The sequence below is a fragment of the Talpa occidentalis genome, unplaced genomic scaffold, assembly GCF_014898055.3.
Source record: "Talpa occidentalis isolate TD23 unplaced genomic scaffold, MPIMG_talOcc4v2.1 talOcc4.5, whole genome shotgun sequence".
Lineage (NCBI taxonomy): Eukaryota > Metazoa > Chordata > Mammalia > Eulipotyphla > Talpidae > Talpa > Talpa occidentalis.
In genome coordinates this window covers 58,330,293-58,352,567 of record NW_023604861.1, presented here as the reverse complement: position 1 = coordinate 58,352,567, position 22,275 = coordinate 58,330,293, and the positions used below count along the sequence as shown (strand labels likewise).

General features: G+C 43.3%; 1 protein-coding gene across 1 annotated transcript; it reads right to left on the bottom strand.

Annotated features, from left to right (window-relative positions):
- Positions 1 to 1,018: 1,018 nt before the first annotated feature.
- CUNH13orf42 (chromosome unknown C13orf42 homolog) lies at positions 1,019 to 21,959 on the bottom strand. Its single transcript, XM_037528810.2, has 5 exons — positions 21,543 to 21,959; positions 6,139 to 6,289; positions 3,870 to 4,110; positions 2,626 to 2,840; positions 1,019 to 1,040 (listed from the first exon to the last, which is right to left on the bottom strand). Exons 1-4 carry the CDS (start codon positions 21,957 to 21,959, stop codon positions 2,666 to 2,668), a joined length of 984 nt encoding a protein of 327 aa, XP_037384707.1. The 3' UTR covers positions 1,019 to 1,040; positions 2,626 to 2,665.
- Between the last annotated feature and the right edge of the window lie 316 nt (positions 21,960 to 22,275).

The window sequence follows — 22,275 nt, the reverse complement described above, 5'->3', positions numbered from 1 at the left end:
GGAAGTTGGATATGTGATGACAGAAGCAAAGCCTTGGGATGGTGGCAAGGAAGAGTCAGAGACCATAAAAGGCAGGCAGCCTCTGGAAGCTGAAAAAGGCAAGAAAATAGACTATCCCCTAGAGCTTACAGAGGGAGTCAAGCCTGCACACACCTTGACTTATCCCAGTGAGACTGATTTTGGTTCTTCAGATCTCCAGGCTATAAGAGAATAAATGGGTGTTCTTTTAAGCACCTACATTTGTGATAATTTTTTCTAACAGCAAAGGAAAACTAATGCACTGTAAAAAGGCCATCCGTGGTGAGGGGAATGGAGCTGTTAGGACCATATGGGCTGTGTCTAAGCTGCACCAGAAGGCTCATCCTGGCAGCCATGTTCTCAGTTGCAGAGCAGCCATGCAGTGTTGGGTATATAAGGTTCAAACTAAAAGTCCCTGTGTGTCTTCCCCTTTGAAGAAGACATTTTGTGGCGGAAGCTGGAAATCAAGAGCTTAAAAACAAACCCGATGCCACACACGCATGTCCTCTTTTTGCCCTCTTGTGGGACATTCTGACCAGGGCTAGTCAGTTTCATATATCAAACCATGACAAGCTGGGACTGTTAGCATCTGTTAGCATCACACAGCAAAGACCAGCTGATTGAATAATGGTCAGTGCAAGAGGGAAAAGAATCAAATCAGCTCGTTTTACTGAATTGACTTTTATTGTCTGAAATTTGTTTACCTCATGATCCCCAGCAGACACCACCTCAGGATTCTCCAGGCAGAGCTCAGAAATTGGGGGTTTATCATCAATTTTAAAGACTTAAAATCATTCCAAAGACAAACTGGACTGTTTCTGAATCTGAGAATTTTTCAGCCAGTCTGTGTATAGTCTCATGAAACAGAAAAATATACAAAACATGAAGGCAAAAAAAAAAAAAGGATAGAAAAAGAAAAGCAGAGCTTCATGTCCTACAAGCAATACATGCTAGGAAAAAAAAAAAAAAAAAAACCTTTGAGATTCCAAACATCCTCTCCGTCCTGTTTATTTTTTTCTTATCTGTAAAAGCAAAATGTACACAGTGTCTCCCCAGTGCCATGTCAGGGTCAATCCATGATAAACTGTAGTGTGATAAGAGGGAGAATAAAGAGACATTCTTTCTGAGTTTACCCTCAACAGTGAACTTTCATATACAGGACTTCAAAACAAGGCCTTAGTTGAGGACGAGAAATATCCACGATAATGTTACTTGTGTGCTTTCATGCAGTTTATAAAACACATCTCCCAAACATTTATTTTTCAGTCAGACTTCTGGCTATAGTGGGTTTAGTATAAGCAACAAAATGAAGAAATCTTCCAAACATTGACATTGGCACTCAAAAAAAAAAATAATAAAGACCCAGTATTAAAACAATTTCAGTATATTTTTGTTCTGAAAATGTATTGATAAAAAAATTCTAAGAATGCCATATATTAGGTTTGTTTTTTCCCCTCACAGGAGTTACAAAGATTCAGATTGTCAGATTCACATGAAAAAGAGATTCTTTCTTAAAAAAACTGAACATAAAGGATCCCATTACCTGCACCTGGAGAAAGGGAACTTTATCCAGTTCTGAGTCCTTTAACCTAGATCACCCTTGACTTAATTTCGATTACCAGTTTTTCCTGGTCTGTCTCCCTTCCTGATCCCCACCAGTACTCTTGCATTCATGGGCATAACCCCTAGATGACTGATTTTTTTAACAAGAAAATTCCAGAATAAGTGAGAATAGGCAAAGCGTGGGGTATTCTCCAAACCAGTGGTTCTCAAACTTGAGTGGGCATAACTACATGCAAAAATGCAAAAGGTATACGAGAAATGCAAAGAATATAATTAAAATGTAATTCTGATTGAGATACTGAAGTACAGAAATTCTTTCTAGTCAAAAAAGAACTTAATGATTCTGATTACCCTCTTACTGAGGGGAGGGAGAGGCATAGCTTTTCATAAATTGGCTACACAGGTTATCTATATGGATTTTCTAAGTGAGAATTGGAAAAAAGAGCCACTCCCTCTCCTTCCTTCCTCAGCAAATTGCCCTTGAGAAGTGGAGCCCAGTTTGGGGTTGGTGGCAGGGCCCCAACACACTCCCCCGGTTTTTACTGTCAGGCCTCATCTTTTGACTAATTTAGCAGAAGTTTTCAGAATATTGTGAAAAGAGTTAAAGCAAAAGGAGCTGCTTCCTGAACTGCATCTTGTGCAAAGGAGGCAACCTCAGTACATAACCAGAGTGTTGCTGGGCCCCACAGAAAGAGGAGCTCCCTCTTCGAATGTTTGGCCCAGAGATTCTGGGAGGGTTTGTTTCCTGTACTGAATGCAATGCCTACAGTGGCTTGGACAGACACACAGAGAACCAGCCAAGGTCAGGGGAGGCTGGAGACTGAGCTTGGATACTCCCACTCAAGGGCTTTCATTTCTTCTGCTATTGACTAGCCTGTACAAGAAAGCCAGGATCCCAAAGTTTCCTCGGCAGGCCCTCTGGGAGGCTATAGGTGTGTTTGGCACTGGCTGGGCACCTGCAGGCGTGTGTTCATGCTCTGGATTTTGTTACCATTTCCATTTTTAACTCCACCAAGCCCCCTAGGCTGCACTGGAAGCAGGTACCTCAGGGATCCAGCCTGGGTCAGGCTGGGAGGCCCAGGAGTCAGGGCACCGTCCGCTCCCACAGCGGCTGCCGAAGATGCCACTGCCCTCTGGGGTTCTCTGCCTCGTAGTAGTCCTCTTCCGGAGACCCTAGGGGCTCCAGGGAGAAGAGCTCCGCATCCCAGTCCATGTCATCTCCTGAGATGTTGAAGAGAATCTGTCTGGAGCCCTCCAGGCTGGAAGGGAAGAATGAGGCAGGGGATTAGGGTTGGCTTGGCTGGGCACACCAGAAAGGAATGCTCTTATTCCCCAGCCCTTTGGAGACCATCAGGTGCCCACCCCCTCAGGGCTGGACTTTATAGAGGACAAAGTATCCTCGTGGAAGTCGTGGATGGAACCTCAGCTGGACCTCAGCCTGGCCCTGACTGATGGGGTGAGAAGAGCTTTAATATGTCCAGTACATGGCCCCCTGTTAAGGAAGGAAAATGATCTTTAGAAAATGCCAAGATCCATAAGAGTTGTTGGTTTTTGTAAAAACAAAGAAAAACCGGTGGCTGTGCCTACATAGGCCCTTCTGCTGTGAAAGATGGAGTTTCTGCAGCGGCCTGGGCTGGGCAGGGTGGGATAGTGCTCACCGCCGGGAGTGAGTAGGTAGCAGGGATTTGGAGTGCAAACCCTGAGGGCTGAGTGGAGCAGAGGGAGGTCCTGGGCTGAAGGGACTGTTAGGAGTGGCGACAGCAGCAGCCTGGCTAGAATAGGCGCATAGACAATTGGGAAAATATTTGTTTTCTTTTTTCTTTTTTTATGACATTAATTTATTTTATTATTTTTAAATTTTATACATTTTTACATCATTTTTCATATTTGCACAATGTATGCATTTCCATCTTGGTTATAGACCCCATACAATTCCCACCACCCTCGTTTTGATCCTACTCCCCTCCCCCCCCCAGGGTGTCTCTGGTTTATAGTTGCTTGTTGACTGGGGAGGGGGCAGAGGACAGATTGGAGTCAAAATAAGGGGGGTGCAATTGTATGGGGAATATAACCAAGATGAAAATGCATACATTGTGCAAAAACGGAAAATGATGTAAGAAATATATTTAAAAAATGAAAAATATTCGTTTTCTAATTAAGACCTCCTTCTCAAAAGTTGCACAAGAAGGCATGGTAGGATGGGGGTTCAAGGCACCTTAAGAACCACCACCCCAAGAGTCTGCAGGGAACCAGCACATCTGGTTACACTGCTTGTCCCAGGCACTTACTCTTTTTTGCAGGCTTTGGGCTTAAATTTCAATGTGTTGAATGCCCCTTCTACTGCCTTAGGCAAGTAAATGGGGTGCCTCTCAAGCCTCCTCAGAGTGCCCAGGGTCCTGCATTCCAGGCCCCTTCGCAGCTGGCTGTCCAGTGCAGTCCCAGTGCGCGCAGCCATGTCCTCAGAGTGCCGGCGTGGCGCCCGCAAGATCCAGTTGGAGTGCAGGCTGTGCTCCCGCGAGCTGGTGGCCACTGGAGGAGAGATGGGGGTTCTCAGAAAGGGCAGGAGAGCTGAGCAAGGGGGTGATTTGACAGTGATTGTGGTCTAGCGACACAATGGGCTGTTGTGTGTCCATTACAGATGAGCACCATCCACCTCTTCATACACTTGGAAAGATGCCCAAGATGCCCAAGACGTATTGTCAGTTGTGAGGTGAGAAAAGCAGATGACATAATAGCAAACAAAGGGAGTGTGTGTGTGTGTGTGTGTGTGTGTGTGTGTTTAAACCCTTTTTGAGAAGACATAGACCAAAATGTGAACAGTGATTATTCTTTCTGGGTGGTAGTATCACAGGTCATATTCTTTACACTTTGGTGTGTTATTGGATTCATCTGATTTATAAATACAATGAATACAAGTTACTGTTATAATCAGAGAAATACAGTCTTTTCTGTTGAAAAGTGGTAACTGTGAAGATGACATTGGCATCCTCTGTGGATTCTGTTACCCTTTTATCAATGTCCTGGGTTTCCCAAGCCAGACTCCTTTTTTTTTTTTTGTGGGACCCTCGCCGGTGGCCAGGGAACGAACCTGGCGCTGCAGAGGCTTCAGGCAGCCTCGCAGCCCAGCGCTCAACCGCTGCGCCACCAGGGGAGGCCCTCCTAAGCCAGACTCCTAAGGAGAGGTCTGTTCTTTGTCAGGCGCAGAGGGGCTGACAGGGGAGAGTGGGCAGGGGAAGACAGTGGGAGGAACTGTCTGTGAAGTTTCATAGAATCGATGAGAATCAAAATCTCAGGGACACATGTCTTTCTAGGCCAGAGCAACAAGAAACCTTAAGAATATCAACTTTGAGGCCTCACTGGTGGCGCAACCAGTTAAGACGCAACCTAAGAGGCTGTCCACAGCCTCTGCAGTGCGGGTTCCATTCGTGGCAGGCCAGGGAGATTCCCATATGGCGCTGCAGACCTCTCCTGACTCACCAGCTACTCCTCTCAGCAGTGTACTTCGGTCAGTCTGCCCATTCTGTTCCCCACTCTGTCTCTGGTGAATCCTCTCACCCCCCCACACCTCTGGCCTATACCCCAGCTCTTGTATGCATAAATAAATAAATCTTAAAAAAAAAAAAAAGAATGTCAACTTTTGGGCATTAGATAAAACACTCAGAAATTATTCAGTATCGGTACTAAAAGCTGTTACTTCACTAATCAGGGGCCAGTAACCCCCAAATAAAATCATCATTAATTACACTGTGGAGCCAAGTCCCAGATTTAAGTACTGGACCTGGGAAGTGGGCTCTCCTTGTGAATGTGGTGGATTCCTCACTCCCCACGAGGAGAGGGCCAACTTCACACTTTGGCAAGGAAAAAGGCCCTACCCCCTCACTCCCTTCACTCCCTCTCCGGCCTCAGGGCCTCAGCAGACACCCTGGCAGGATGGTGGCCCTGAGGGCGAGCTCAGAGAAGGGATGCAGAGGGTGACATTGTGGTGAAGGGTCACACAGTGCTGTCCCAGGGCCAAGATCTGTTGGGTCAAAGTCAAATTTTGAAATACAGTGTGTCTAGTCCCCACCACCCTTTTTAAATTGTGGTGAAATAACACAGAACATAATATTTGTAGTGCATGGTTGGGCAGTGTTGAGTACACGCCCGCTGTTTTGAGGAAGATCTCCTGAACTTTTCACCTGGCAAAACTGATACTTTTTCAATACCCATTAGCAACTCCCCCTCCAGTCTCTTCCCTTAGTTGTTTCCCTGATACCTCTTCCTCGAGCCTTACAGGAGTTCTACCCTGTCTCAGCTGTGGCAAGAAGACCACTGAGAAGAAGTTTTTGTGCAAACAGGGCCCAGAGCTCTGGAGAGACAGGCCGGGTGTTGACAGCAGGAGCCACTACAGCCAGGAGCGCGGGAGGAGAGAGCTCCGGCCAGGCTCCCACTTGCTGATGTGTTTCCCCTTAATGGGAGGTGGGGCTCCTGAAAGTCCAGCTTACCTAGAGGCCCACTCCAGAGATCCTAACCTACCCTCGGGCACCTGGTTCCACCAGGGGGATGGGACGCACTCACCGTCGAAGTCCACGTCTTCATTTGGAGGGCCGGTCTCAGCAGTGCGCGGCCGTTTGTCCGTGTCCAACTCCGCGATGATGGAATCAAAGAAGGCCATGGCCTCCGCCACATCCGCACTGAACTGGGAGTATTTCTTGCTGGTGGTTTTGCGCTGGAGTTAAAGAGAGAGGAGAGGAGACAAGAGCTGCTAAGTCAGCCTATGCGCACCCCCCTCCCCCACACACACAGGAAGCCATAAAGAACCCACGAGGATTTTTGCTTGTGGATGTGAAGGATCACACAGTGAAGGGTGCTTCTGGATGTGAAGTTGTGCATTTGCAGATGTTGAAGGCAAATTTTAAGCCCTGGGGAAGGCAGGCAGATACTCCAGATCCACAATTACCATAGTTCAGTGAGTTTCCGGTTATGCCAGGGAGGAAGAGAGAAGCAGACTCTTTCTTGCTCAGGGACTGCTAGTGACCCTAAGGGAAAACACTTAGTCTTTCTTGGTCTTGCTTCTGCTCATAAACACCCAATTAAGTAAGAGCTGCACCTCCTTAGATAGGGGAGGAGATGCTCACAGAAGAATAAGAGGATAAGATAATGTTGAAAACTGAAAATTTTAGTCCCGAAAGTGACCAAATTTGGGTTGAAGCCATGGAACAAAATAAAGAGCAATTAGTATGATAGCTTGAAAAGTATAAGGAATAATAAAATATAAAGTTTTTAAAATGTAGGAAATGCCTAGGGAGTATCCTAATTCCTTCACCTGTGTGATCTCCTTCATCATTGCCATCTTCACAACAGCCAGCAGTCCCGGGGACTGATAGCAGGGAGTTCAGGCAGTGGAGAATTCACCATGGAAGGCAGAGAATCAACATGTGAACTACTCAATAGTTTCATTTAGGACTTCTTAAAAGGAATTTAGGGAATAAGGGAACACAGGAAGCAAAAAAAAAAAAAGAGGAATAATATGTGTTAACCTGAGGTGTTTTGATCATACACAGGGTTATTTTGTGTAGCACTTTTATGGTGAGATGGTGTTAAAAATGCCTTGATTAAATTATAAATTGGCTTATTCTATGTACAAGATTTTGGTAAAATGTATGCATTGTATAGTACTAGAAAACATTTTTAAATAGAGTTTATATATGACAATGAAATTACTTATATACTTTATTCTGCTATAAATAATAGTTTCAAAACACCATCAACATTACCACTTATAAGCCCACTAAGTGCATTTTAAGGTGTGTGTGTGCACTTTGTCATCTATAACCAAAATTCTGTTTCAAAGACTTTATTTTTTTGTAAGACTTTTATTTATTTATTTATTTTAAAGATTTATTTATGCAAGCACGGGGAACAGTCAGAAGCGTGGGAGGGTGAGTGAATTCACCAGAGCCAGAGCGGGGAACAGAACAGGCAGACTGACGAAATACACTGCTGAGGGGAGCAGCAGGCGCAGCAGGAGAGATCTGCATGCCATGTGGGACCCTCACCACTGGCCGGGGATGGAACTGGCGCTGCAGAGGCTGCGGGCAGCTTCGCAGCCCAGCACTCAACCGCTGCGCCACTGGGGAGGCCCTGTTTCAAAGACTTTATAATCTTTTTCCATGTGATTATGTTGCTGACTTGATAATCAGATAATCAGTTAAGTTCATATGCTTTGGTTGGTTTTCAAGTTTTAGGGATTGCTTTTTTCCCCTTTTGTAATCTAATGTTTTAAAAGCATGTAAACAACAATGCGTGTTCCAAAGCCAAACCATGCACAGAGGGTTAACTTCCATGCCTGCCCTTCCCCTGTGTTCTCTCGCTCCCTTTAGTTTTTATTAGTTCTGTTTATCTCGCCATTGTTTCTTTTTGAAATACAAGCAAGCACGTATTTATTTTTGTGTAAATTTATTTTTGTGTTAATATACAATTTTACTCACTACTTTAAACTCTGGTTTAAAAAAACAAAAGGCAGCATCCAGCGTCCACCTGTGAACACTGCTGTCTTCATTCAGGTTCCTCTGAGGATTACTCACAGCAAGAAATAGAGATTCTCCTGGTTTCTGTTACTGGCAGTGGAGTTGTCCATGGACAGACACTGTAGGGACAAACTACACTCTTCTACTTACGGGTCACTAGATTCTTAGAATCTTTCACTCTTACCAGTAGTGTTTGTGTGTGTCATTTTGTTTTTCACTGGTGACACTTGAGTTGGGGGGAGGCTTCTGATGGGGTGCATGAGCTTGCTGTGTGTGTTCATAGGGAATATGGTGAGGACCAAGTGATCTGGCAAGTAGTTCAGAGGGGTTTGGTTATCAGCATTTCTCTTATACCTCATCAAGTACACTTTTAAATGTCTCCAAATGAATTTCATGATGATTTTTCTGAGTACCAAGGTAAGCTACAAGTCTAAGCTCACTGGGCTTTTTCAAGTCCTGGTTTAAATCCAAACTGATTCCAGCTTTTCCTGTCTTCCTACAGTCTCCATGGCCTTTCTAACTTCTATTCTGACATTCTCTTTGTCCACAGCAGAGCTCACTAGCATAACGAGCTGCCATCAGTTCAGCTCAGAGTTTAGGGCTCAGTCTGATACCACAAGAAAATCCACTTTACAAAGAGGTGACTGTATAAAATGTTATTAACACCCTGGGTGAGGTCCCAAAATAGTCCTCCCTCTCTAAACTCAGAACACCAGGCAAAAGTACATTGCTTTCCACCTAACTTTGCCCCTTTTTCTCACAGAACATTGAAACTACTTCTTTGGAAAGGTGGAGTGTAATGCAGGTGCTGCCCCTGCACCTGCTCAGGCCCGAGTTTTGTGGGCTCATGTTCCTGGCGTCAGTCCCAACAGATCCCAGAGGAGCTTTCTCTGAGAACATTGGTGTTGCGTTGCTGACTCCACTCCAGTTTGCCTTTGACATTTAACCTTCAGGGGCCTTAGGGTTATTTTTTTCCAAGTCTCCCTGCATCACCTTCTTATTTCAGACCTGGTCTCAGATTACTTTCCCTGAATGGAACACATTGCATCTTCCCCAACCAAACTCTGTCATACTTTTCATCTTAATCTCTGAATTCCCAAAGCGGTTTATGATATTTTTTTTGCATTTCATGACAGCTGCCATCTTGAGACTGGCACCTGGACTGAGCCCTTCTCCAGCCTGTGTCTTCCAGGCTTTTGCCTACAGAGATCTGAATGCTACAAAGTGATTTCCAGTTTGTAAACAGCAATATCTCTTCAGAGGTTAGGATGGAGGGGGGGGCAGATTTAACCCCCCTAAAGTGAAGAGAACCACCACCAAGCATCTAGTTTCCTTTTCACCTTCCCTGCGTGGCAATTGCTCTTCCCTCCCGAAAAGCCAGCTCCTGTGCCACCTCCTCGCCAAAGCCTCACTCACAGCATCATATAGACACAGGCGTGGTGTCCTGGACTCACGCTCTGCCTGTGCCCACAGTCCACTGCAGCATGCTCCTGCGTGTCCTGGGGCACCCCACACTAGACCAACCTCTCCTTGGAGCTAGCTTTGACAAATAATACTTAAGATGTGACTGTCATTTGACAAATATTCACTGGCAGCCACTGCATATGTCAGACAGACTGTACAAAATACTCCCAACATCCTGGTTGTAATCCTACCTGTTTCTCTTGGAAGGTATGTCTGTCCATACCCCAGTGTGGTCCAGGCAGTGGTGCTGAGAGTCCCAGCTTCAGGCTGAGGGCTGCGCCAGGGCAGGCAGATGTCTTTCCATATATGAGTGTGGAGCACGTGTTTTGATGTCTGATGTGGAGTAGTAACTATTTCTTGAGTGAATGAATGTGTGAGATATACACACACATACACATGCCTAAGTTTATATTCTTGAGCCAGTTTGCTTCTTATTAATGTATACTTTGGGATTTAACTTGGCAAATTGCAAAAACTCTGTATCCTCATTTTTATTGAATACGAACAGTATACTCACTTGAACTAAATACCTTGAAATGTGAATGTCAATATTGGTGATGAAATTTTTAGGGTTAAATGTGGAATTGGCCTGCAATGGATCATTCAACTGAATGAAATTCAATACCAAGCAGGTCGAATTTATCTACAAGCAATGCAATAGCATGAAAAGAAGCTTTTTAGGGCCTCCCCTGGTGGCACAGTGGGTTGAGCGCCACACTGTGAAGATGTCCACAGCCTCTGCAGCAGCAGTTCGATCCCGGCTGGCCGGCGAGGGTCCCACATGGCACTGCAGACCTCTCCTGTTGCACCCGCTGCTCCCCTCAGCAGTGTATTTCATTAGTCTGCCTGTTCTGTTCCCCACTCTGTCTCTACATACACACACATACACATGCCTAAGTTTATATTCTTGAACCAGTTTGCTTATTAATGTATACTTTGGGATTTAACTTGGCAAACTGCAAAAACTCTGTATCCTCATTTTTATTGAATCCTCTCACCCTCCGGCGCTTCTGACTGTACCCTGGTTATTGTATAAATAAATAAAATAAATCTTAAAAAAAAGAAAGAAAAGAAAAGAAGCTTTTCAGAATAAACCCTTAAAAGTTCTAATACACCCTCTTTGTTTTCTGTCATCCTAGGGATGGATATTCAAGAGAAACCTCATAATGATACTTATCTTTTCTTTTTCATATTACAACACCTGAGGAAAAGTGTACTCACAATTGAAGAGGAATTTTTGAAAGAAGAATGAGAGTTTATGAAACAGGAACTATAAATATAGGAAACAACTTGGGAAAAAGTTGCAATTTAAATACATAGGTACATATATCACATACAAACTGTCAACAGATTAGCTAAATGATAGACTTGCCTGAGCTGAAGAAAAAATATAGTGAAGTAGACAATACATCTGCTAAAATCAGCACAAAGATAAAAAAAAGAAGAAGAAAGAGGTCTGTTTGTTAGGAATTCCAGTGTTACTAGGCCTTGGATTTACCTATTTAACTAAACGGTATTACTAGGCCTTGTACTTATTACTAGGCCTTGTACTTATTACTAGGCCTTGTACTATTTAACTGTTTAAGATAACTGGAGAGCACAGCTACACATCTGTCTTCAGTAACAGGGGCTGATAAATTTTTGCATTTTTCTCCCAGATTTATGATGAAATATAATGAAATTTATGATGAAATACTGGCCATTATTTCTTTTTGTTGTCCCTGGCTACTCCTGGCCTTATACATCATGTAAAAGAGTATTGTACTTAACAAAAACACTGAGTAAAAAGTTTTTGCTCAAATTTGTCAAACTGTTGGAAGCCTGACTGATGGAATTGAATTAATCCTTGAAACATAGTATAAAATTTTCATATACCATAATTAAAACTTCATAGTCTGATGAGAGAAGAGATGGATTTGTCAAATGGTGTTAGGAAACTTCATTATTTGAGAAAAATTCAAGTCAGATTATCACTTGCCACTACTTATCAAATTAAATTGCTGGTGGATAAAAGGGTTGGGATTTTTTTATGAAACTGTCAAAGAGAGGGAGGTGAATGGTAACCATGAAATTGACCTTGAGACACAGAAGGACTTTCTAAGCAGTGGAAGAAATATTAATTTATAAAATATACCAACTGCATAAAAACCAGGATCTTAGTTACCTTAGAAAATGTCAACTAAAATTAAAAGAAACATAACTCAAAGAAAGTATTTTTAGGGGCCTCCCCGGTGGCGCAGCGGTTGAACGCTGGGTTGCGAAGCCGCCCGCAGCCTCTGCAGCGCCGGTTCGATCCTCGGCTGCTCCCCAGCCACTAGAGGAGGGTCCCACATGGCGCGCAGACCTCCCCTGCCACCCGCTGCTCCCCTCAGCAGTGTACTTCGGTCCTTCTATCTGCTCTGCTCCCTGCTCTGGCTCTGGTGAATTCTCTCACCCTCCCGTACTTGTGACTATAACCAGTGCTTATATAAATAAATAAATAAATCTTTAAAAAAAAAAAAAGAATTTTTAGTGCATGTTTATATCCTTAATATAAGAAGAGTCCATTTAAATAAATAACACCTTAATGAAGCCAAAAGAAAAATTTATAAAGATTTGAATAGGAAATCACTTATACAAGAAGAATACATTGGTTTGATTTTTCAAAGGATCATTCTTTGTTCAAGAAGAATCACAGAGAAGTACCATATAATACAATTTATCTACTACATAAGCAAACTTCTAGAGTTAATACAAATACCTGTTGCTAATGCAGTGCAAAAAGAAGGGCTTTAAAAAAAAGTATTTATTTAAGCACGCACTGGGTACAGTTAGAAGCACGGGAGGTCGAGAGAATTCACCAGAGCCAGAGCGGGGAGCAGAACAGGCAGACTGACAAAGTATGCTGCTGAGGGGAGCAGCAGGCGCGGCAGGAGAGGTCTGAGCACCAGGTGGGACCCTCGCTGGGCGGCCAGGGATCAAACTGGCACTGCAGAGGCTGTGGGTAGCTTCGCAGCCCAGTGCTCAACCGCTGCGCCACTGGGGAGGCCCAAAAAAGAAGGACTTTTTAATTCACTGTTTATGAAAGTGTAAGTTGCAAAATGTCTCAAAAAGTTGTTATGTAGAATAATTTTTTTACATTTGTCATTTTTTATTAATTATTCTTTTATTTTTTTACATCATTGTTCATTTTTAAACAATATTTGCTTCCCCCACCCCCTCAGGTATAGTCCCCATAGAGTTTCCTTCACCATCACCTCAGTCCCTGTGCTCCTCCCTCCCTCTCTCTGATCCGTCTCCCACCTCCTCCCCTGCAGTATGTCTCTCATTTATAATTGTCTGTTTTTGCTTTGTTGTGTTTTGTACTGTTGTTATTTTTAGAATAATTTTTAAAGATTAATGACTTGATTCATTAATCATACTTCTAGATATCTCTGATAAAATGCTTTATAGACACAGAGTAAGATGTACTTATAATTTTAAACAATTATTTAAAAAATAAGAATTATTACAATGTTTGCCATTTAAAGTTTTGTTTTCCAAAACTAGAGAATGAAATAGGAAAGACTCCCATACTATATAACATTAATAGAAAAAAGAGATTATAAAAATTATATTATGTGAACCAATTTAGTAAATTTATAGTTTTACATATACAGCATACCAAGTTAGCAAATAGAAATATAGGATGGCAGTTCAATTTCACACACACAAAAAAACTTTTTATTATAAATATTTAAAAAATATTTTACAGGACATACTTTTATTAAAAGAGTGCCTATTGTTTACCTGAAATTCAAATTTTATGTATTAGGGCTATCAGATACACAGGCAGTATTAACAAATGATTGATAGAAACTTTCTTTCCAGGGCCTCCCCTGGTGGCGCAGCAGTTGAGCACTGGGCTGTGAAGCTGCCCGCAGCCTCTGCAGCGCCGGTTCTATCCCTGGCCTCTGGCGAGGGTCCCATATGGTGCCACAGACCTCTCCTGTCTCACCTGCTGCTCCCCTCAGCAGTGTATTTCATCAGTCTGCCTGTTCTGTTCCCCGCTCTGGCTCTGGTGAATTCTCTCACCCTCCCGTGCTTCTGACTGTACCCAGTGCTTGTATAAATAAATAAATAAATCTTTAAAAAAAAAAAAAAGAAAGAACTTCCTTTCCATTATTATCTTATTATCTCTGGATAAGATTTTAAGTTATTTTTATTTTCTTCCTTGTATCTTTCTGAATTTTATAAGTTTCATCTAATAAGCAAATATAACTTTATCATCAGAAAAAAAATGTTTGCCTAAAAGTATCCTTTTGATGGTGAGCTCTGATCTATTATACACTGGAAATTTTAATTATTACACTATGGCTCCATACGAATATACTCAAACTATATTCTACATCATTAAACAAAAAAATAATTTTCTACCCTTTCAAAACCACAAACTGATTACTTTTCCAGACCTTTCATCAAACTTTGTTACAGTTTCCTTTTTTTTTTCACATTTTAAAAGGACAGGTTTATTAGGAAAAGGAGAAAAAGAGAAGCACCTGCATAATCACAGGCAGGCAGGAGAGCTGCCTGTAACAATTTGCTTCTTAAATTAGTTGAGTCTCTTAAGTTATCGGTTTATTGAACATCTACTATGTGCCTGCTAGAAGTCCAAGATAATAAATAGACATGGTACCTCTACTCAGCAAGCTCACAGCCAGTAACAGAAATAACCAATGCACATATAATTACAGCTCTGGGTGCTAAGTACTGGATGCTGAGTACTGAGTTCTGGATGCCGAGTGTCTAGTGCTGAGCCCTGAGCTGTGGGTCAGGACGGAGAGGCAGGAAATCCACTGTCTTAGTCTGTGGATGTTTGTAAAGGCTTTCTGGGGAAGTGCTTTTACTGTTGACTTTTTGTCCCCCTCTGCTGTCCTAAAAGATAAAAAGTTAGCCAGTTGAGTGGAGTTTGGTGGAGAGGCAAAGGGGAGGAGGAAGTACTATTTCTAGTGCTGAGCAAACAGTGTGTACTTGGAGGATGGATTTGGGAATATAATTACCCATCAGATGGCTTGACTGAGTGGGGCTGTAGGAATTATATTCTCAGTCATCAATCATAATTATACTGTTTGTCACCTCATGGAAAGCGTGGCCAAGCATAATGGAATATTCTTTGCAGCTCATATGGAATTTTTACTGCCTTTCAGCCCTGCACACCAGATATTGGTCAATTGATAAAGATCCCTCAGCAACAGATGCTTACAAGAAACCTGCATTTTAATATCTCCGTGTTTACAGATAGCCCCACCCCCTACTCCAACAGATCTGAAAAAATAATTCTGAATGGTGTAGATCAGATCCAGAATCTGCTTCCTATTCCATATGCAATTTACATGAATGGTTTGAAATCTTTTTCTCTGATGAACTGGATTTAGACTCTCCTGCCAGAAAGAATCTTTTGTTTGCTGTTGACATAGTTTTATTTTATGAACCAGGATTGGATGGCCTCACTAGAAAATTGATTCTGAAAGCTTTTGTCAGAATAAAACTATTTTAAAGAACAATCAATCACTTTTGGCAAGCCTCCAGAATTCCTTTGCTGCTGCTTCTTCTTTTTTTTTTTTTTCCTTTGCTTCTTTTAAAATCATTCTTGTAGCAGGTGAATAATTTCTCTAGTCAGGGAATAGGAGGGAGGTGGTATGGAGAATGTGAGAGGGGTAAACATTTTGTAGCTGGCTCATCCAAACAAACACATCAGAAATTCAAACTTAATGAGGCTTCTAGCTGTGATAGGTGACCAAGTAACATGTAATCTCAACCCCAACCATCTGGGTATTGTTCCAGGGGCATGACAGTCAATTTGAGCTGCCCCCTTGGCCAGGCCTGGCTATGCAGCCAGCCTCCCCGAGGCCCTGCTCTGTGTCCATTCTAGCCAGCATCCAATACATGATCCAATACAGTCCTCACAGTGGGATGCTGGCTATTAACACATCCATCGAGCCTAAAAGATGGTGAGCTGTCCTCAGTGAGGCCTCCAACTGCCAGTGAGCACTCTGGTCAAAGTCAGAGCATCATCTCAAAGTTTTATCTTCACCTTCCATCAAAACCCAAACTGATCTGCCCTACAAGGGAAGTTCTGACCCCTGCTACCACATGGAGAGACCTGGAAAAAATGCTAGCTGAAAGAAGCCAGTCACAGAAGAACAAACACTGTATGATCCCACTTATATGAGGTCCCTAGAGGAGGCAGATTCATAGACAGAAAGTAGAAGAGAAGGTACCAGGGGTGGGGGAGGGGAGGTGGGGTTACTGTTTAATGGATACAGACTTTCTGTTTGGGGTAATGAAAAGATTCTAGAAATGGATTGGTGATGGCTCCACTACACAGTTAAAATGGTAAATTTTTAAAAATATATTTTGAACTTAAAAGACTTGCTTTATATTTAAAAAAATAATTATCAAACCTTTCACTAAGACATTCTCCTAATGCCTAAATGAAGTATTTTTAGAGTTTCCATGACCTCTTAAGGAATTTATTTTCTAGTGTACTACAATATACCGGTTTCAAGTGTTTTTAAAAATATTAAAATTAGGGCTTAATAGTGTTCAGGATGTGTTCAGTGTTCAGCCACCTTAGGTTTATATAAATGAGCAACTGGAAAAGTTCTTAGAAGTCTGTGTGGACAATTCTACCTGTCATCTGACAATTAACAATTTGAAAGGTATCTAGTGTTATACATTTTACTTTAAAAGAAATTGATAGAAAATCGTTCAATGAAAAGCATTAAATTTCTTAACAATTCATTACCCTCAATAGACTTCATTAACCATATTTGGGGACACAAAAAGGACTCATCTAAGGAGCTGGCATGCCATGTTGAAATGGTTTCCTTCATGTTTGGCTGATCTTATCACCAAAAAAGTTGAAATGGGTGATAAAAAACACTCTGGAATTAGTGGTAATGAGTCGCACAACTGAATATACCAAGAAACACCAAATTATACACTCTAAAGGGTGAGTTTTATGGGATGTGATTAAAGTTTTTACTTAAAAAAAAAAGTCAAGCTGAGAGAAGTGATGTTTGTGAGGACTGAAAAGAGAGAAGTGAAGTGACCCAGAGCTCCTCCCAGCAGCTTACAGAAATCACCAAGGGACAACGTGAGGGGAGACTGCACATCCTAGACAAGCCCCTAGGACAGATTGCAGAGGGGGCATTTGCTTTCTAAGATGCTGAGATGAAGGAAAATAGCAAGAAATCTAACAGGATAGCTTTCGCTCTTCTTAGACATTTTTCTTTCATAGGGTGAGCTGTGTCTTTAGAGAATATTGACAAAGATCTTTGGAAAGTTGTGTGGTCCATTTATGGCCCTGGTATATGAATGTTCTCTGAGCTCAGAAGGAACCGGCGGGCATGTATTTCCTGGTCCTCACTGAGATGTGGAGCAAGGCTGTACCTTTGCCTGTTGGAGCAGGGGCTCTCAACATCTCCAGAAATCCATGCAATGTTTTCTTGCCTCACCCTCCCACCGAGTGACCACTATGAGGACAGGGCCTTCGACTTGCTTACTGGTATCTAGAGGCGCTCTTGATTCACCATATGTACGTCATAAATATAAGCTAGTGGATGAAGGGATAAAGGAAGAAAGGATATAACTGTTAATGAATCATTATTATTATTGTTTTTGAGGATGTAACCAACCATATAATACACAGTTCCCAGTATCAAGTCTCATAGGAGAATTTTTTAATTTAAAGGGGGTGGGGATAGAAACTCACTTCCCCTAAGCAACAGGTATGATTCTTTTCTCAGATAGTCAGAACATTGAAATGAGTCTGGATCATTTTTATTACTGCTTCCAGCAAGTGAAGAACCAAATTTAAAGTTCATCTATAGCTGCCAAATTAGTTGTATGAGCTACATATTCTTTGGAGTGGTCTTGATTTTCTGATATTTTCTCTCCCAGTTTTCCATTTTTTTTAAGTTTAGGTTCAATTTATATACAATAAAATGCACAGATCTTAAGTGTTCACTCCAGTGAGTTTTGACAATTGTACACACCCTGTACAATGTCCACCTTAAATAAGACATTGAATCTCATAGCCAAACTATTCCCCCATGGTCCTTTCAAGTCAATTCCAATCCACAACCCCACTGTTCGTGTCCTCCCCACCACCCAGACAACCACCTTCTTATTTCTAGCATGGTGGGCTAGTTTGGTCTGTTCTTGAACTTTATCTGAATAGAATCATACAGCATATACTCTGTAAATTCTCCATTCACTTACAATAATATTTTTGAAATTACTGCCTGATAGTGCTGAGACTTAACCCCTAGGCCACCAGAGAGGCCCAGACATTTAAGTTGTTCCTAATTTGTTTCTATTATCTACTATTGCAGATAATACTGCTTTGAAAATTTCTGTGCAAGTCTGTTTGTGAAAATGTTTTTATTCTATCAGATAAAGAACAAGGAGTGGAGTTGCTAGATCATAGAGTAAATGTTTTTTCTTTATAAGAAATTGCTCAATAATTCACCACCAGTATTAAAAGTTCCAGCAGCACTTCATTCTCACTAACAGTGGGTATGAAGCAGTATCTCTGATAGCAGATGTTATTGATCATCTTTTTATGTGTTTATTGCCCAGTTGTATCTACCTTGATGTTTGTTCAGGTTTTTCTTACTTTTCTTACATTTACTGGCTCACTTGCCTGTTGTTGATAATAGCAGCTTTTCATATGTCCTGGATAGAAATCCTTTCATATATACGTATTTGATGTATTTTAAATTTTTTTTTGTAGTTTGTGATTTGTTCATTTTATTCAATGTGTCGTTTAGTGGCCCAATTTTTTTTTTAAATTTGACAAAGAAGAAAACATCATTTTTCTTTGGCTATGTGTATTTTTTTTTTTTAAAGATTTATTTATTTATTTATACATGCACTGGGTACAATCAGAAGCGTGGAAGGGTGAGAGAAATCACCAGAGCCAGCGCAGGGAGCTGAAGAGGCAGATGTACTGAAATACACCATTGAGGGGAGCAGCGGGCGGCAGCAGAGGTCTGCGCCATGTGGGACCCTCGAACTGGCGTTGCAGAGACTGCATGCAGCTTCGCAGCCCAGCGCTCAACCACTGCGCCACCAGGGGAGGCCCTGGCTGTGTGTCTTGCCCCAGTAGTGGTTTGTGAAATAAATGTAGTGTGTCATGACCAACTTTAATAATGACAGAATAAACAATAAATAATAACAATAATAGAATAGAATACTTTTGAAAATATCAGAACACCAAAAGGAATAGGCATAAGGATATTTCATGAAATTTTTGTTTTGGGTGTGTGTTCAGATAAACCAGGTCCGTATCTAAAATATAGATTTTTTTTTTTACTGTGGGCCTTAAACAAAATAGATTAAAAGCCATTATCCTCCCCCAAGACAGAGACAAACATGGGAACGTGAGTTCTGTGGCCAGGCCAGGGGCTGGTGATTATGGAGAGGTTGAGAGGCTCACCAAGTGCCCAGGGAGCACCGCTCCATGGCAGCCAGGTCTCCCCAGTTCTGTGGCACAAAAGGCATCAGACTTCAAAGTTTATGAAACAGCCACAAACGATCAAAAAGTGTTCACATAGAAAAGCTACTGGTGTTTTAAAAAGGTACTGTTTTGGCTTCTTTAAGGTCCCCGAGGGCACTGCAGTCCATCAGGAAGATGCATCTTAACAAACCCTAGATGATGTGATACTGTTAAAGAGAGATGTGTTTAACCTTGAAGAGAGGGGTGTGTTTATTTCCTAGGGCTCCCATAACAAATTACCACAAACTGGGCATCTTGGAACAATAGAAATTTACTGTCTCGTAGTTCTGAGGCTAGAAATCTGAGATCAAGGTGCTGGTGGAGCTGTGCCCCCCAGAGCATGAGGGAAGGATCTGTTCCTTGCCCTCTCCCAGCTTCTGGTAGCTCCTGTGGCAGCACCACCCCAATCTTCACCCATCATTCTTCCTACCGGCCTGCCTGTGTGCCAACTTCCTCTTCTTGCGTAAGGGCACCAGGGGCAGGGGATTAGGGCCCACCCTAATAACCTCATCTTAACTAATTACCTCTGCAATGACCCTATTTCCAAATAAGCTCACGTTCTGAGGTGCTGAGGGTCAGGTCTTCAACATATTTTGGGGAAATACAAGTTGATTCATAACAGGGAGTCGGGAAATGGCATTTATCCTAGATCTTAATCACCACTAAGCATTTCCTACCAACACAGGAGAGTGATGACATTCTAGAAGGAAGAGGCCCCTGCTGTGCCAGAGAACCAGGCAGCCATTGGCCACCTTGCTGTCTAGCGTCTGAACCCACATCTCCAGGCACACCCACATAGCTCTTCAGGAGCAATGGGGATGGAGAGCAGCTTGTCTGAAGACTGCCCGTGCACCTTCCAGTTCAGAGCCAGAGAACGCTTAACTCCATTGTGAGTGCTTCAAGGTCCTGTCACGGGGGAACCTTGCTTCTCCGTCACCAGGTATAGTCTTACTCTCATTTGTATGCTACTGAAATAAAGACCCAAAGAAGTTAACAACTTGACAAAGGCACACAGCTGGTCAATACAGAATTAAAAGTCGGCCCTTGGTCTTGTTGACTTCAAAACCTTTTTAAGACTCTCCTGGTTCTACCATGGGCACAAGACTCTCCTGAGGCTGTCAGTGCATTGCATCATGGGGCGACCCTCCCCAAAACCCCCGCAGTCCCCGGGAAACCCTTTATCCCAGTGCTGGTGGCTTGGGCTCTAACCCACCTTCTCACCTTGTTTAGACAGTTGAGCAAGGAAGGAAGTAGGGGGACGGAATGTAAATTCTACTAAGAGAGAACTCCACTGTAGCGGAAATTATGGTGTCTAGAGGGTATCGCTCCAGAGCCCAGTACCCCAGGACACTTGACCTGGAAGGAACAGCAGAAGCTGCTGTGCCCCTCACCCCATCATCTCTGCTATGGAGGTGGCCCCGAGGGAGGGCTGACTGCCCACACGTCTACAGCTGCTGGTCACAGGGTCTGCCTTCACACCGGCCCAGTGCTGACAGGCATTTGGGGTTAAAACGATTATTTAAGCTGCTCTCTTGTAGGATAAGATGCAGACACTTGACACCAACCGGGTGAGGCCAACCCATAGGGATAGCAGGCAACACGGGGGCAGGTTTGGTGGGGCTTCCACGGCCTGCAGACACTCTGGGGGGTACAGGACTGCTCTGCACGCCTTTGAGTCCAGTCATCAGGAAATAGATTCACGGAAGTAGGAAATACAGTCTCAAAACTCGGGATAACTAATTGGTCACCGCCCCTCAGGAAGAGGCCCTCCCACCTTCCCTTCTGGTGCAACTTGAATGCCCATGGGAAGAAATGTGTACAGACACTGCCACGGTATAAATGCAAATTCTCTCTCCTGCCTGTTTGCCTGGGCTTGGAAGTTTCCATGGCCAGCAAAGCAGGTGTGCCGTCTCCTTTGAGGACAGACGCTTACACGGCTGTGCCCAAGTATAATGCCTTGGTCCCAGGTACAGCTGGAGGAAACCCCCTGGTTGTTTCACTCACATGGGGCTAAACCCTTAGGTATTTGAAAACATCTAGTTCACATGAAGATTTCAGTTTTTACTGAGATTTTTAGATGTGATTATAAAAATTAAAAAAAACAATAATTTATTGATAAATTATTTGTTGATAAACAATAACATGCATGATCTCATTCATCAGGTAGGTAGCAAATGACAAATGCACAGTGCAAATTCAGTGCCCTCTGACACCAAAGCCTCAGCCACCCACTACTGCAACCCCAGGGTGCTCTCTAGAAACCTGTCCCATTGCTTCCACGTGGAAAAGCAACATCTCCCCGGCAGGAAGAAGGCAATGGAGAGTCTCAGAGGAGGACTGAGCGACTGCCCAGAATGCACAGATGAGCTAAGCTGGCATGGATGGGGCTAAGCCAGGGTTCAAACAGGCATCCGTGGAGACATCTGGAAGAACTCATCTAAACTGAACTTATCAGCAGCACTTACCTTTATTTCTGTGGAGGCAGACTGCACAAGGGTCTTCTTTCCCCCCTTGGAGGATTTGGAGGAGGTGGAGGAAGTGCCCTGGGCACGTCTGGCCTTCAGGTCATTGAGGCTGCTGAGGTACTTCTTCCGCAAGGCCAGCAGCTCCTGCAAGTACTGCAGGCAGTTCTGGGTGCGCGAGTACATCCACGCCCGGTCCCCCTCCTGCTGCAGGTAGCACAGGCTGGTGTCCATGCTGCTGGTGCTCTTGTACTTCTTCAAGGACTCGCTGAATTTCTCCCCGTGGTCCCCAACCACATACATGGAGCTGCTGCGAATCAGCCTCACCCCAGAGCTGGCTCTGTCATAATAGGGGCTCTCGGCCACCTCCGCCTTCCTCTGCGGGCTGGAGTGAAAGATGGAGTGGATCTTTCTGAACATGGTGCTGGGTTTCTCTCTGCCTGTGCTGTGCCACCTGATCTAACTGGGGGTTGGGGAACCAACATCCAGGCCTCCTGTCACTTGCCTCCCAGGAGGTCTCTGGTCTCTGCAATCCCAGTGAGGAGGAGCTGGTCAGGGTGGGGACAGGAGCATGGCTTCTGGGGGGACATTTACATCCAATAACCAAGATGCATAAACTACCTTCTACTGGTGCTAGAAGGCCATGAGCTGTGAGCTTAAAAGCAAGCACCCTGATGGCCTTAAGCCCTGCTTGTGCGATTATCTTCAGTGCTGCTCCATCGAAGACCCTAGCTGG

What these genes read in the sequence shown, in the direction of transcription:
- CUNH13orf42 (XM_037528810.2), bottom strand. Translation starts at nt 21,959, where the DNA reads ATGTTCAGAAAGATCCACTCCATCTTTCACTCCAGCCCGCAGAGGAAG. An exon ending in CTGCCTCCACAGAAATAAAG is followed by an intron (nt 6,290 to 21,542) that starts GTAAGTGCTGCT and finishes CTTTAACTCCAG; the next exon opens with CGCAAAACCACCAGCAAGAA. An exon ending in TGAAGACGTGGACTTCGACG is followed by an intron (nt 4,111 to 6,138) that starts GTGAGTGCGTCC and finishes TCTCTCCTCCAG; the next exon opens with TGGCCACCAGCTCGCGGGAG.